Source organism: Cibotium barometz, chromosome 54 (assembly GCF_041138505.1).
Source record: "Cibotium barometz isolate CiBa-2024 chromosome 54, ASM4113850v1, whole genome shotgun sequence".
Lineage (NCBI taxonomy): Eukaryota > Viridiplantae > Streptophyta > Polypodiopsida > Cyatheales > Cibotiaceae > Cibotium > Cibotium barometz.
In genome coordinates, this window is record NC_141099.1 from 23,681,905 (window position 1) to 23,697,055 (window position 15,151).

The 15,151-nt window shown below is 37.9% G+C and overlaps 1 protein-coding gene across 1 annotated transcript; it reads right to left on the reverse strand.

Moving 5' to 3' along the window:
* Positions 1-1,230: 1,230 nt before the first annotated feature.
* Positions 1,231-3,866, reverse strand: LOC147607966 (uncharacterized). Its single transcript, XM_086789769.1, has one exon. The coding sequence runs from the start codon at positions 3,830-3,832 to the stop codon at positions 1,586-1,588; it is 2,247 nt and encodes a 748-aa protein (XP_086645895.1). The 5' UTR covers positions 3,833-3,866; the 3' UTR covers positions 1,231-1,585.
* Between the last annotated feature and the right edge of the window lie 11,285 nt (positions 3,867-15,151).

Sequence of the window (15,151 nt, forward strand, 5' to 3'; positions counted from 1 at the left end):
TTACTATGCAAACTTGAATGAAAAGTAGTGTAAGCATTATGCATCTGCAATCGTTAACACATTTCTACCAGCCCAAGATGAAATCATCCACATACAAAAACCAAGACAATGAAATCTCATGTTGATGCAAACTCACCTTCAACTATAAGCTAGGTATGCTCTGCCTTCTAGCCCATGGTTATGCAAGCCTCTTCTCATAACTTTACATTTAAAAAGCAACTAGCCACAGTGAAATCATAGGTGATATCAATGACCTACCGAGACTTAATATTTTTTAGCGCCCTACAGTTCTTCCTTTCATAAATGAGTCTAATTCCATTTTAGAGAGGTTTTCAGAAGACTCGGGATAAACATTGGAAAGATGTAGCCACATTTGATGAAGAATAGTGCATTAAGTTCAAAGAAGATATCCATAAACCCGTCTCTTATTTTATAAATTGTAATATCTACACGTCTTTGTCTTCATTCCAATGCTCATTAATTTAAGAGAGTTGTTATGTTACTACATACCAAACTCACTTTCCCTACCATCCAAGGGTTGACCAACTTGTTCTTGTACTACAAATAATCTCACCTCTCCTAAGCTCTATTTTACTGATTTGACCTTGTGTGTGTGTGCATGGGTGCGTGTGCATGTGTGTGTGTGTGCCTGAGATCAAGGTACTACCTCAGAGACTATCTACAAAGAGCATTGGCATAAGAACATGAAAGTGAGAGAGAGAGAGAGAGAGAGAGAGAGAGAGAGAGAGAGATTCTGGGGCATCAGAGATATCACCCATAAACGTATCAAAACAAGTGTTCTCAAACTCTCATGTTCATCTCAACGTGTCCAAACATCACACTTTTGCAACAGAGATTAACCATCCCCCAGCTAGCATGGAGCTTATAAACAACTTAAGGGTCATCAGAGACAGCCTCCAGTCATAAAATGAAAGATCTTGCCCGCCATCCCTCATGTACAGGGGGATCTTTCACATGCAACCCCTGCCCATCTGATGGGCTGGGAATCTCTGTAAAGACCGGTCTTTACAGACTTAACCTTCATCCCTGAAAGGGGGAAGATCTCACCCGCCCATATCTCCCCAGTCCAATGGGCAGAGAATCTATCTGTAAGGAGCCTAAGGTTCATGTTAAAAAGGTAAATCAGTCGCAAGTAGTTTTCCTTCAAAAAATCAACAAAATCAGCTCAAAGTAATGCGCCTGCACCTAAACTCAAAGAGCTTTTGAAAGTGATGTCAAAAATCCTCTTTTCAGAACAAGAATCTTTGAAGCAACCAAACAAAAAGAAACAGCAAAAATCCAGCCTACCTTACACTATGCATCAGGACGGATGTACAATTGATAATAGCACAAACCCTATCATATAATTGACATGATACGGATATGCTCCGGTGTTTTCAAGCTTGTACACGACCTTGCTTCTGCAATATGCCACACATCCCATGCCCTGGCCTGCAAAAAACACATCATTGTCCATCCAATTCTGCCAAAATGAGCACAAAATGTGTGCATGTGCACACTTCCATATGCCACATCTGTATCTGCTGCAGTTGCAATGAAAGCAAGCCTTGTTGGACACATCACATCAACTCTGCTTGCCTCTCTCAAGTTGCAGCTGCAGCTTCAGCTGTTCCTGCTTCAACTCACACTCTTTCTGCATGAGCTGCAACCTTTGTGCATAAATGTTCAGCTCTTGTAGGTGCAATTCATACCACTGCTGCTGGAAGGCTTGATCTCCATGCGAAAATTGAGGATCCATGAGATCCCAACTCCTTAAAGGCAACCCACCTGTTGTCGTCAGCCCAAGTCCCATTCCATTCATATGTCTAGTGTGGCCTGCAAGTGTTTTGACTGCATTGTCAAGCAGAGTCACTGCCTTACTCATCCACTCTTCCAGGCTTTGCTTTGACCACTCCTGCAACTCGTGAAGAAATGACTGGATCTCATCCTCCAGAAACTTGTGCACATCACTTGGAAAATGGCTGAATTTACCATCAGTGGGAGAGCTAGGGTCCACCAGTCTTGGCAAGAGTGTGACGTCTGATGGAGCTTTGTGGCTTCCATCACCTTGTGAAGCCGCTATTTTGTCCAGTTCCATGGGTGTTGTCGAGATTATGTTCCCTTCCAAAGCCTCTCTGCCAACACTTTCATCAATGTCTGATCCCTTATCCACCTCGCTGACTTTTGTCTTCAGGGACGGTTTAACTTTGTGTATGTCCAGACCCTTCTTGGTATGTGCAGACTTGCCCTCTTTAACAGGTTTTGTAACTGCCGCAACTGGTTTCACAGGTTCCTCTCTTATGTTGGCAGCAGCACCAGCTGCCACTTCCTCCATATCCTCTAGAGTAGTAACTTCTGCCCTTCCCCAAATCTGGCTCCAAATATCAAACAAACTCTGATCACTAGAATTCCTGTGCTTGTAAGGCTTATGTGCATCCTGGGATTCCTTCACCTTATGCACCATAGTGTGATACCTTTGCTTCATTCTTCTGGCCTTTTCACATAACTGATCCTTGCTGAAGGTTACATCCAGTTTGCCCTGAAGTGTTTCGGAGAGCCTAACCCAGAAATCATCATTCCTGTTGCTTGGAATCTCCATACCCGACTTCACATGATTCAGAACCTCAGAAGCCATCACAATTTCTTCATCAGGAGACCATGCATGAGGTGGCTTCTTCTGCTTTTGTGGTAAGGGGAGCTCTTTCGTAGCATGGTTATGAGCTTTCTTTTCATGCTTACCTTCATGTTCTGCTTTGGACACCTTCCTATCAGGCCCATCCCCGCATCGATTTTCTCTTGCAACGGGATCACTTTTAGTCTTTCTTGCAATTTCCTTGTCAGCATCATGGCTGGGATGTTGTGCAGGTTTGTCTCTATCTGCTGCCTTCCTGTCCCCATTCTGAGTAGACATGGCTTTTACATGGCCTGTCTTACTGATCTGAACATCCTTGCTGAAAGCTGTGATGGCATGCGATTTCTCATGGTTTTCATCCCCCTTATGCTCGCCATCAGCAATGGAGCTCTCTTTTCTCCTCTTTCTGGCAGACTCTTTGTTATCTGAATCGTCCTCTCTATCACGCTTCAAAGACTCAACTTTACCTTCCTTTACAGGATGATCATCCTCCTCCTCTTTCATCATAGACTGGCTATCTTTCTGAACCTGCTTCAAAGCTTCACCTTTGCCTTTCTTTGCAGGGTGTTCCTCCTTCTGCACCTGCTTCAAACCAACATTTTTCCCTTTCTTTGCAGGAGCGGGATCCTTCTGCTGCTGCTTCAAGGCTTCAGCTTTGCCTTTCTTTGCAGACTGATCATCTTCCCCTTTGCCTTTCTTTAAAGAATGATCATCATCCACCATGCCTTTCTTTGAAGGAAGGTCATATTTATGCCCCTCCTTTTGCCCTACAGGCAAGGTTTCCACAGCTTTAATGGCAGTTCCGTTCACCATATCCTTCCGATTCTGAGACGTTAAATATTCTGATTCAGAGCTCGATTCACTGTCATACTCGGATTCCGGATCAGAATCGAAGGACTTAACTGCTTCAAGAATCTCGGAACCACCTTTGCTCTCCTGCGTCTGTGTTTTGGGGGTTTCAAAACCCGCCGACTTCAAAGGGGGATTAATCGTCTTCTCGTCTGACTCCGAACCAGAGTCATCAGAAGAGTCTGAGTCGTCGGAGTTCTCCTCCTGTGTTGTTAGAGTTAGGGTTTTGGCAGGGACCTGGTTCACGCGCTCATCTGCAGAATCGAACTCGTCTTCTTCACTGCTCTCGCTCCCAGCTTCATCGTCATCAGAGGACTCCATAGCATCTAGGACAGACTTCTTCCGATCCATGACAAGAAAACAAAAAAGGAAAGGAGAGCTAGCGTTATATAATGCTTTGAGATTATTTTTGTTTTTTAAACATTTTAGATTTACTGTAGCTAAAATTTTTATTAGTATTTATTCTTTGAATAAATATAGTTATTGTTCACACAATAAATTTCTCTCATCAAGCACAGGGTGGAAGTCTATTTTGTAATTTTTTATTTTTGAAAATTTTGGATTTGGTATTGATATGCTTCAATTAGCATTTATTGTTTGTATGTAAGTATAGTTATTGTTTACAATAAAAACATTACATAGTGGCAGGACACCCTCTTGCAAAACAGGTATTTGCAACTTGATTTATTAGCAAAAATATATGTGATTAGAAGTGCACTTCTTGGACTACTCTACATGTTCCATACAAAATCTCAGGTGGTGTCATTATCAATTGCGTATCATGCTCTCTAACACATGTATGATGGCAGTTTTTCACAAAAGGACCCCCCGATTATCTAGAAAACCAGCCTCCCTCTACCCAATCAAGTTTGTTACCTTGCTGATACACGTGTTGTTGGGGACTTCACCAAAGAGCCACAAGATGCAGCTTCCTCGTGTGGGTGCACCAAACGGAGTGTGATGAGAGAGATTCTCTTGGCTTGGAAGCAAGAAAGAGATCATCCTCACTTGGGTCCAATCTCCCAAGGGACAAAAAGAGGAAACTCCAAGAGGAAAGCAAAACATGGTGTAATGCCTAATCTTTCATCTCTTGGCGGTTCTTTTCCATTTTCTTGTAAAGAAATCATTCTTGTATAAGAAAGATTGCCAAGAAAGAGGATGGACAGAGGCACAAACATGTGGAAAGCAACAAAAATACTTGGATCTTGAAATTTCTTCAAGAAACATTGAAATCGTTGTCAAGAAACATTGCAAATTATTGCAGATTTCCTATGAATTTTGGTAAAGAATTGTGCAAATTTTAAATCTTGCTACAAAAATGCAGACTTGTGCAGTTCTTGATACAATTTTAAACAAATCCTAGTATAGAGTGCAGATTAGTGAAATCTTGGTATAGATTTATAAAGTTTACAAAGAAAAGTGCGCAGAAGCGAAGATCTTGGTGCTATGAGTAAGATTCATCATCACAGATTTGTGCAAGCTTACAACAACGGACTTCTAAGCTTTGTAAAAGAAAATCATTTATTTAATTCACAACCTTGCTCAGAGTCGAACCAAGTCTTCCAATTAACAAAGGAGAATTTTTTCTTAAGGGAGGCTTTAAACGGCATTCCTTGGTCTTCAACAAGGAGAAGAATCATGCAGCATACAGGCAAAAAAAACTAGTGGCAGATAAGCCTCCTAACGAGGGTTGCCAATGCTAGCTTTCTACTTGTAGCTTCATCATAAAGCAATTTCATATACACACTACATTCTACATTGTTAAAGATCACACAAGTAGTCATGATAATTTCTATGAAACTTTAAAAGGTCTGTCAATTTGATCCTACACAAAAGGGTTCAACACAAATTCCAAGTCTCAACTGAGTCCCTTGCCATTAAATTTTGCACTACACTCATACTCAAAAATTGGGGGATAATGTGGATGATTTTCCTAATATAGATGATTATTTACAAATAAAGGTGGAAGGGGATAAAGAGAGTGGTTTGGACAATCTCCATTCGACATCACAACATATTATGATAGGCCATGGAAAGCTTACTCTACCAGAGTGTTCTTGCAATCCTACGATAGGCCATGGAAATCTTACTCTACCACCGTGTTCTTGCCAACATGACACACATTGGGGCCATGCGAGTCCTGTTAGTTGGCTCTCTTGGAACACTAGCAATCCTTTCCATTCCACTAGCAATCCTTTCCATTCCACTCTACAAAGCTACATCCTTGCATGGTGAATACCATCAAAAAGATGTAGGCTTTATTTTTAGAGATCTTTGGCTTTGAGGATTTGGAGAACGCTATGGGGGCCTTTGTAGAGGCCTCATAGGAGACGTAAGATTATGCACCTGAATCATAAGCTTTGAGGATTTGGAGAACGCTATGGGGGCCTTTGTAGAGGCCTCATAGGAGACGTAAGATTATGCACCTGAATCATAAGCTTATTAGATCATATGATGTTGATCTAATAAGCACATGAATTATATGCTTATTAGATCATATGATGTTGATCTTGAGAGATTTATATTTGAGCTACATATCTTCTTAGATTTAGTGTTGATGGAGATTAATTTATCATGGGATATAGATCATATAAGGGCACCCTTGATGGAGATAGACTATGCCTATGGGGATGACCTTTGAGATTTATATATGAGATGATCTTGATGATCATTCTTGTACTTTGGATCATCATACACATGTAGATGGTTTTGCACATAAGCATACGTTACATGGTATGGATCATGCCTATACATGTATTAATATAGTGGACCATGTCTTAGATGGTGCGAGTGATGTTACATTGGTCAATGGCATTGGTTCACATTTGTTCTTACATGATGCCTACTATGATTCATTATCAGTATTCAATGAGATGATTATGATAATTATGCTTCTACTTTGGATCATCATACACATATAGATGGTTTTGCACATGAGCATACGTTGCTTAGTGTGGATCATGCCTATACATGTATTAATATAGTGGACCATGTCTTAGATGGTGTGAGTGATGCTACATGGGTCAATGGCATTGGTTCACATTGGTTCTTGCATGATGTCTACTATGAGTCATGTTCTTTTGGCTCCCATGGATGTTGACATGATCCTATTTTCTTTGGAGACAAGACATTTGTCTTTGTATGTATTACCACTTGGGATGTGTGGTACTCGATTATGTGGCATATCTTGCAAATGTACATCTTGGTTTTGGCCTATACGTGATTCTTTTGTGCTAGGACTACCCAACATTCTAGCCATGAGTTATGGGATACCTTGGATGCCAGATTCACACTATAGTAGTGAGGATGGGCTTGCAAGCCCTCCTTTTACCCAGAGCTACTACTATATTAATTTCAGGGCTCCGTCATGTATACCATGGCTATCCATTTAATCCTAGAGGATATACGGCTAGCTTCATCATCTACATTAGTTCCCTACATCAAGACATAAGAGACGATTGGAGAGAAGATCAAAATGATTTATACACATGCCATCATTCATCATTAGGACTTAAGCTTGAGTCAATAAGTATTTCAATATCATACTTTGAAGCATGCTTAAAAATGTTAAAAAAATTTAAGTACTAGAATACTTATATGGTTCTTGATCCATGGCTCTATTGATGTATTTTTGAAGCATGTCGACCAAATATATGTGTTCCATATTTTCTGATATAGCCTTAACATCTGGTAGCTAATAGAGTACCATACTTGAGAAAAATGCCAAGAAGGTGGATTTGTGTTGAAGCACTTGAGGGCAATGTGCTTGCACTTTGCACGTAATTTTTCAAGATCTTCTAACCTATTGTTTAGTGTAGGTGGACAACCTTTTATTGTTTTTTTAATCTGTGATCATGTCCCAATCAATAACATCGATGTAAACATCTTCTGACTTTTTTGAGAAGTGAAACATGATGTTTCTTAAATGGATATCGTTGTGCAGCACACCATCTTAATGCACATGATACATGGTGCAACAAAAGTCATAAACCAACTGTAATATCTTCTTTTGCACTCTTGGTAGAAACTTAAAATCATTGTGGTAGTGCGCCAAATTCCTACGATGTCCTTTGAGATCCGTCCCATGTTGTGAGGAAGAACCAATGCTCAAAGTGAGAACCATTCCACTACTTAAAAATTAAAGTTAGCACTAAACCTCAACGCACAATGCCCAAGGGGAGAGAAACAACTCTAGGATGTGAGAAGTTCAAGAAGGTAGCTTCAAGCGTTACATACAACTCTAGATCAGTTGTATCACCTGGCCTTGACTTGATTATCTTAGCGGCATAAAATTTATCAAGAAAAGAGTTTTCCATCACAATGATTTTACTACGTCGCGATTTAGGCCCGAACCCAACCTTGCCTTTGGAGTGGATTTTAAAACTTTGGCATGTAGAATCTTCACTGAAGGTGCAACATCCATGTGGTGGAGGCCCATTGAGCCCAATTATGGCACTTGTTGCCTGAGATGCAAGTCAGTAGCATGACTTGATGTAGCCTCGCTTATCCTCATCTCAACTCTATTGCTATTGGCTTGTGAAGGTACCGTAACTTTTGTTGTTGCTATAAGTTTTTGTTTGTAAGTTTGAAATAACTTCACAAACTGATTTGAACTTCTTAGTAGCAATGAGGGTATCTAGAATATATTGAGGCATCTTCAATTGATTCAAATGTCCAATAATGCAATTGCACTCTAGAATGAGACAACTCTCCACAAGATCTAGCTTCTCAGCAAACTTGAGGAAGGCCTTGATGATCAACTATGTGAATCCTATGTTGGACACTTGTATCAAGAAATTGGTGAAGCTCGTCTTGTCTTTGAGGGCTTCATCAAGAGCATTATAACTTGTCCTCAACATTGTTAGCATATAATGCTTTCAATAAAGGCATGTAACTCTGGCTTTGTCAATTCTTTATCTTTCGCTTATTACCTGAATGTGTCATTTTTTATAACAAACAAACGATAATTTATTTTATTTTTTTTAATATTTTAAACAATGAAAAATTTAAAGCTGAGCATTTACAAATAAAAATCGTAGATATATAAATTATAAAGTTGGATCAAGATTAACAAACAAGAGTCAAAAGTATAGTTAATATTCAATTGTTTTCATGACTACATTTAATCATTCTAAGCATAAATTATTCAGCAGATACAAAATATAAAAAAAGCGTTGAACATATCGATAAAAATAATTTATTTTATTCACTACATTTGATCATGTAAGGGATTTATTAAAAAGGTCCCAAGTCTTATAGTGTGTAACTAATGTATACATTATCATTTTTTGACAATTGTCCAAATCAAAAGAACTTATATTTGAGGATCTTGAATATACACAAATAAACATACAAAATATCTCACAAGAAGATAAACATACAAAATATCTCACAAGAAGATAAATGTAATTTATTAATGTATTCAAGCTTGATACCCAAGTATTAATATTTATACACAAAATGATCTACAAGTGATCAAAATGTGCTATAATTTATTTTTTATAGAATATATAAAATGTATCACACATGAATACAAAATATATACACAAAATGATTCACATTAGATCAAAATATGTTTCTTGATTTAATTTTTTTATTTCAGTTCAACATAAATATAAATCACATCATAAATACGTGAAATAATGACCTATACAGTGCTAAAATGTGTTTTAAATTTTATTTTAATCAATTGATTTTAATTTAATATAATTATTATTTTTTAAAATATATTTTAAACTAATTTACAAGTGAAATAGAATATTTTCATAAATAAAAACACTTGATAAAATAAATTATTATTATTTTATTAAAATATTTACACTAATAAATTAGAATGTTTTCACAAACTGAACACTAGGGTAAAAACTTTTTATTTGAGTAAATTTGATGAGCTTTGAGTTGTGAGCTCCTTAGGGCATGGAAAAGGTGCTCACAAAAGGGCTTGGCACAATTTGACGCACATACAGATAATGGTGCATAAAATCGGACTATAGAAAAGTGCAAAAATCGGGTGAACGATGGAAAATTTGATCAATTCCTCCAACAATTAGCTGCGCCTTGATGTGCCCAAGATGCCCACAAGGTATTGTGGCAAATGATTATGTGTGCAAGGAGCACCAACAACTCCAAGCTCTAGTGGTCTAGGAGAAAAAACGATAATGTGAGATTTAATGAAGCCTATTTTAGCTACTAGTTTAGGATGGGATAGGCGTAAAGATGGATGTGAAGAAAGTAGCAGTAATCTTGGCTTGACCTATTCCACAGGACATTACTGTGCTCAGATATTTCTTAGGACTATTTGGTTTTTATAGAAAGTTTGTTATTTTCTATTCTAAAATAGCAACGCCATTGACTGACTTGTGTTGTAAGTTACCGTTGTTTATGTCTGGACCAACATTCAATAACAAAGTTTTGATAAATTAAGGCAAGTGGTTGTAACTACACCTGTGTTAAAGATCGTGGAGCTATCATTACCTTTTGTTGTTGAGATAGATGCTAGCAGCATTTCCATAGAGATTTTTTAGAAAAACGAGAATTTTTTTTTCAAAGAATCTGAAACATTTTTTTTGAGTCTCTATAGGCCTTCCAAGCCCTTCCCCAAGCCCTGGGAGACCTGGATGGGCCCAGAAGGCCCCAGGCTAGCACGGGGCAACCTGGGGCTAGCAGACAGGCTTGGCTTGTCTGGCCCCAGGTCGCCCCATGCTGGCCTGGGGCCCCCCATCCAGGCCTCCCAAGGCTTGGAAGGCATAGATAGACTTGAAAAAAATGTTTCAGATTGTTTAATTTTTTTTGGAATTGATTTTTAAAAATTTACAAAAATTCAGTAAATTAGTACAAACTCCAAAGTAGTTGGAGAGCCATTAGCTAGGAGTTTGCATGGCTCATATTTCCCTTTGATCTAGGCTAGAGCATGGTTAGCTTCATCATCAACGGCATTCCATTATCCTTTCCTTTTAATCATGTGGTGGCGGCAATCATTCGACTTTGGTGTAGCTCATATTTTGGCATTTGGTCTTCTATTTGCTCTTGGCATCGATACCTAGTTATGGGTCGATATATTTGTTTATTTGTTTATTTTACTTTTTTATATAACGTCTTGTATATGTTTGTTTGTGCACAATCACCTTTCTTATTTAGGTGGTGACAAAACCATTATAGGAGGGGATGGTTTATAATGAAGGAATTTTAGTATGCACATGAATATGGGGCATGGGCCTAGGCACATGGGACTCAGGGCATCTTTGTGCACATGGGATTTGCGCACATGTGACCTTGGGACTATAAAGGGCACATGGCCTATGTACTTTCATATACCTTTTGATGCCTTTTGATCCTTTTACATGTGATACACATTGCTTTCTTATTGGAGCTTATGGCCTAATCTTTCATGGATGTGTCATGAAAGACTTCTCATGGCTATTTTCTACTCCCTACGATGAGTGGATCCATGGTGGCTACTCCCTTCATGAATGCAAATGTGTACTCCATAGCCAATGAGTGTAGCCCTCATTCTCTCTCCCTATATCTCTTTCTTGAATTCCATCATTTGAGGCATTCATTCGAGTTCTGTTAAGTTGGTCAAGATGTAAAACCTTTTGAAGTTCCCATCCCCTTAGTGTGGTGGCACCCATATACTTAAATCCCCATCATTTGACCTTAGAATTGACCCAAAATTTGACCATGCACTACCCTTTACTTTTTAGACACCTATGTGACCCACCTTGGACCATGTTACTATTTTTAAAAACTACTATTTTTGGTAAGTGATTTCAACCCAATTTTATGGTTGACAAGATGAGATCTTAATGACCCTTAGACTGACTTACACGGTTACCATCCACACCATGACATGCTATTTTTAGGTAGTGGGTACTTTGACCCAAGAATAAACGTGACACAACCTAGATTGGGTTAACATTTAAATTGATGGGTTTGTTGCATAGTAAATTGATGGTTTTACTTGAGCTCTTACAAAGGCAACATCAGCAAAGTCCTTAACCATGTGGATTATTAGGTGTTTTTTTCATCTAGGCATCTTTGGTTTTATAACATAATGCAAGGTAGATAGTAATGGGAGAAGCAACATAAAATGCTTGTTAGAATTCATCTTTCCTAATTTATTATCAACATAGAAGGGATAAGAATCCCTTTATTTGTTTTTTGAAATGGGAATTTGTTGTGTTAAGTGTATACTATAAGAATGCCTTAATTGAATTTCACGAGCCAACTATACGAATCAGCTTGTGTGTGGATCTTCAGTACTTGTGGATCAATTTAATGTGTGTAGAAATTTGTTAGTGCTTTTATATAACCCATTCCATAGTTCCTAATCCTATGGTGTTACTGTTGGTACAACGATATAAATTGATATTTCCATTAAAGTGTGAGTGAGAACTTTGAAAGGAATGAGCACAATAAGTTTAAAGGGAATTTAGGATAACAAATTGCACAAGTCACAAAAATCAAAGTGTAAAAGCAAGCTTTTTCTTTTATTTAAGAAATCCACAACTTCTCTTGTCTCTTTGGGCCTACATGATCTCTCTCTCTCTCTCTCTCTCTCTCTCTCTCTCTCTCTCTCTCTCTCTCTCTCTCTCTTCTCTTCTCTTCTTCTTCTTCTTCTTCTTCTTCTTCTTCTTCTTGTTTCCCAAGACATAGTGGCCTACCTCAACAAAATCATCCTTCTCCATTTACAATTCATGGGAATTTTTTATGGATTTTTATAATTATGATATCTTTTAGGAAAATATATTTAACAAAGAGGTATTAACAAGATGGCATCCTTAATAAATAGGATGAAAGACTACATAACTTGTGTAGAAAAGTTTGATGACTTGAGCTAACAAGCAAAGGATATCGGGACCTTGGCTACCAACCAACATCTTGGATGACATTCTTTAACTTGAGTGAGGTGCACAAGGTGTTTGTGGAGTTCATCTTCATGATTTTTGATCTCCACGGCCAGCTTGAAACACTAAAACTCAAACTCTTTTGCAACAACCATAATCACTCTTGAAGCATGGTAGGGATCTCAAAGGAATATCTTAATTTTTTTGATGTGGGTTCTTTCCTTCTTTATAGCTACCCAATAGTATAACTTGATCATCTATAAGTGACATTCAAAATGAAATAAAGGATTAATACTTTTGTACGAGAAATAGATTTCTTCTAACCGATCCATATACCCCACACAATGTCTCAACTCTCAAGATAATCCATATATTTAATGACACCATTATCATCACCAATAAGTATCTCTTTCTAGTTCACTACATCATTACGTATTTCATTCCAATAAGTATCTCTTTCTAGTTCAATGCATCATTATGCATCATGCATAATGAGTGAATACATAAAATCCCCAATAAATATCATTCCAGTAAGTATATCTTTTTAGTTCAAAGCATCATTATGCATGTGCATAATTTAGTAAATGCATAAAAATCCCATAGGGGTATTTTTTAAGGAATTAGTGAATAGATGGAAGATCTCTTTATAGGGGCTACTATTGTATTTAAGGCTTGCGTTAGCTACTTACTTCAATATTCAAGGTTGAAGCACGAGATTTCTACTTCTTAGCAGCCTTGGAAGTTCCCTTGGATACTACCTTGGTCTTTGCTTGGAGTTGTGATGGCATTATAAGGTGGACTTTATGAATAAGTCCTCCTTTACAAGTTAAGGCTCGCTGAAGTGGATGTCAATCTCTAGGGTGATTGCCACAATATGTTAGGATAATGTTTGAATCCACACTTGAAGAAGTGCCTTCGTATGGAATGACATTGGGGTCGGGCACTAGATTTAGGGATAGAGTTGGGAACTTGGTGCAATAGCTCTATGAAGACACTAGAGAACATGGTACAAACCCTTATAATGGAAACATGGAATAGGTGGCAAGTGTGACATGTTATTAAAGTCTCACTTTTTGTTGCACTACACAGCTTTAAACAAGGAGGCATAGTCAATGGTTGCGGGTTGTTCTAGATATCCATATTCATCATATTACTCATGTGACTCTCATAGCTCTCATGTTATGGACTATCGGAGTCTGTTGGTGCAAAGTCATCGAGTACAGTTGTATTAATGTGGCCCAATGAGGAATAGATTAGCAAAGTCATCCACTGAGTACAGTTATATTGGTGTGGTCCGAGAAGGAATAGGTTATGGTGGTAATATACTGAAGGTGGGTATGGCATTGGTGACAGTCTATACATACCTCTCAGTAATGTTACATGTCACGTGTACTCTCTTTATATGGTACACTAGTGGGGATGCCTAGTGTGTCATTGTATTTAGCTCAATAGTGGGTGATTCTATTTGATTGTGAATATATTCTTGCATGGATTTAGGTTGTTATATTTATTCTTGTACCATACGTGTGAGAGTTGACTTGTTGAGTGATCCTAAGAAATTCAATATTCACATGAGTAGTTGGTTATGAGTGAGTCTAATTAATCGCTACCACATGTTAGTATTATTTTGTTGAGTGATTCCAATATAATTGTGACCTAACATTGGATTGTTTGAGTATATGAGTATGAGGATGATGATGATGGGCAAGAGATGTGAACAACTGCCTATGTATCTAGATTTTTTTTGTCTAAGTGCATGTGTGCACTTCACCATTTTAATTTATTATTGTTAGGTCAATTGTACATAGTTGTTGGGCAAAGGTTATATTATTTTAATACCTAAGACATTGGACAAAGGTTACTTTCATAAAAGAAAAGCCCAATTTTGGAAAAGCACTCTATTAATGGCTCCAAGCTCTATTTTTTATAATATGATTAAATATCGAGGTGTGGGAGAAGCAGCTACACGCGTCGAGGGGAGATTGCACCCAATCTTATGTTTTCTAATTATTATCGTATGTGTTTGTTTTATGCTTGGTGCAAGGTTTGATGTTCCGTTCATAGTATTTGAATTCTTCTATTTAATCGGTTAATATGGGCAAGACAAATCTCTATACACAAGATCCTTTGATAGTGGCATCATAACGCGATCAAATTCAAGGGAGAATTTGATCATGGTGGTTTGTAAAGAAAAGGTGAAAAATCAATTTTTAGTGGAAACACAAGATTTTGAGCAATTTGTGAAGCTTCAACAAATTAAAGTTTTCTTTTACGTGACGAGGCAAAAGCCTAGAGTACCTCAAAAAAAGGGAAATATATCAACCTCAAGGTTAAGTGCAAGGCTAAATTCTAAGGGACAACAAAGGCAAAGGCTTTCTATCCATTGGAAAAAACAACCTCTAGTGGTTATTACCCAAAAGCTAGAGAAAGGTGGATTTGCATGAGCCCAAAACCACCCTCTTCTTGAAAAGTAGTTTTCCCAAACTCTCAACTTCATCAAGATCAAGCTCCATGGACATAATCAACAAGTGGTGAAGGCTGGGAATCCAAGCTTAGAAGGGAAAGTAGCTACAAAATCATCTTCCTTCATGGATGATGGTGAAATCTTTCTTCCTCAAAGTTTGCGCGTAGTGGTTTTCACTTGTGGGTTTTGCCTAGATTTTAATCCATATAGGCTTAAAGCCTTAAAGGATTCAAGGCTTATTATTAAGCCTTAGTTAAAAGGCTTACAAATCCTTAACCAATAAAGGCTATTAAAACCTTATTCAAAGGCTTAGAAGGCATCACAACAAAAGGCCTCAAAATAGGTTCGATTTCTCTTAAA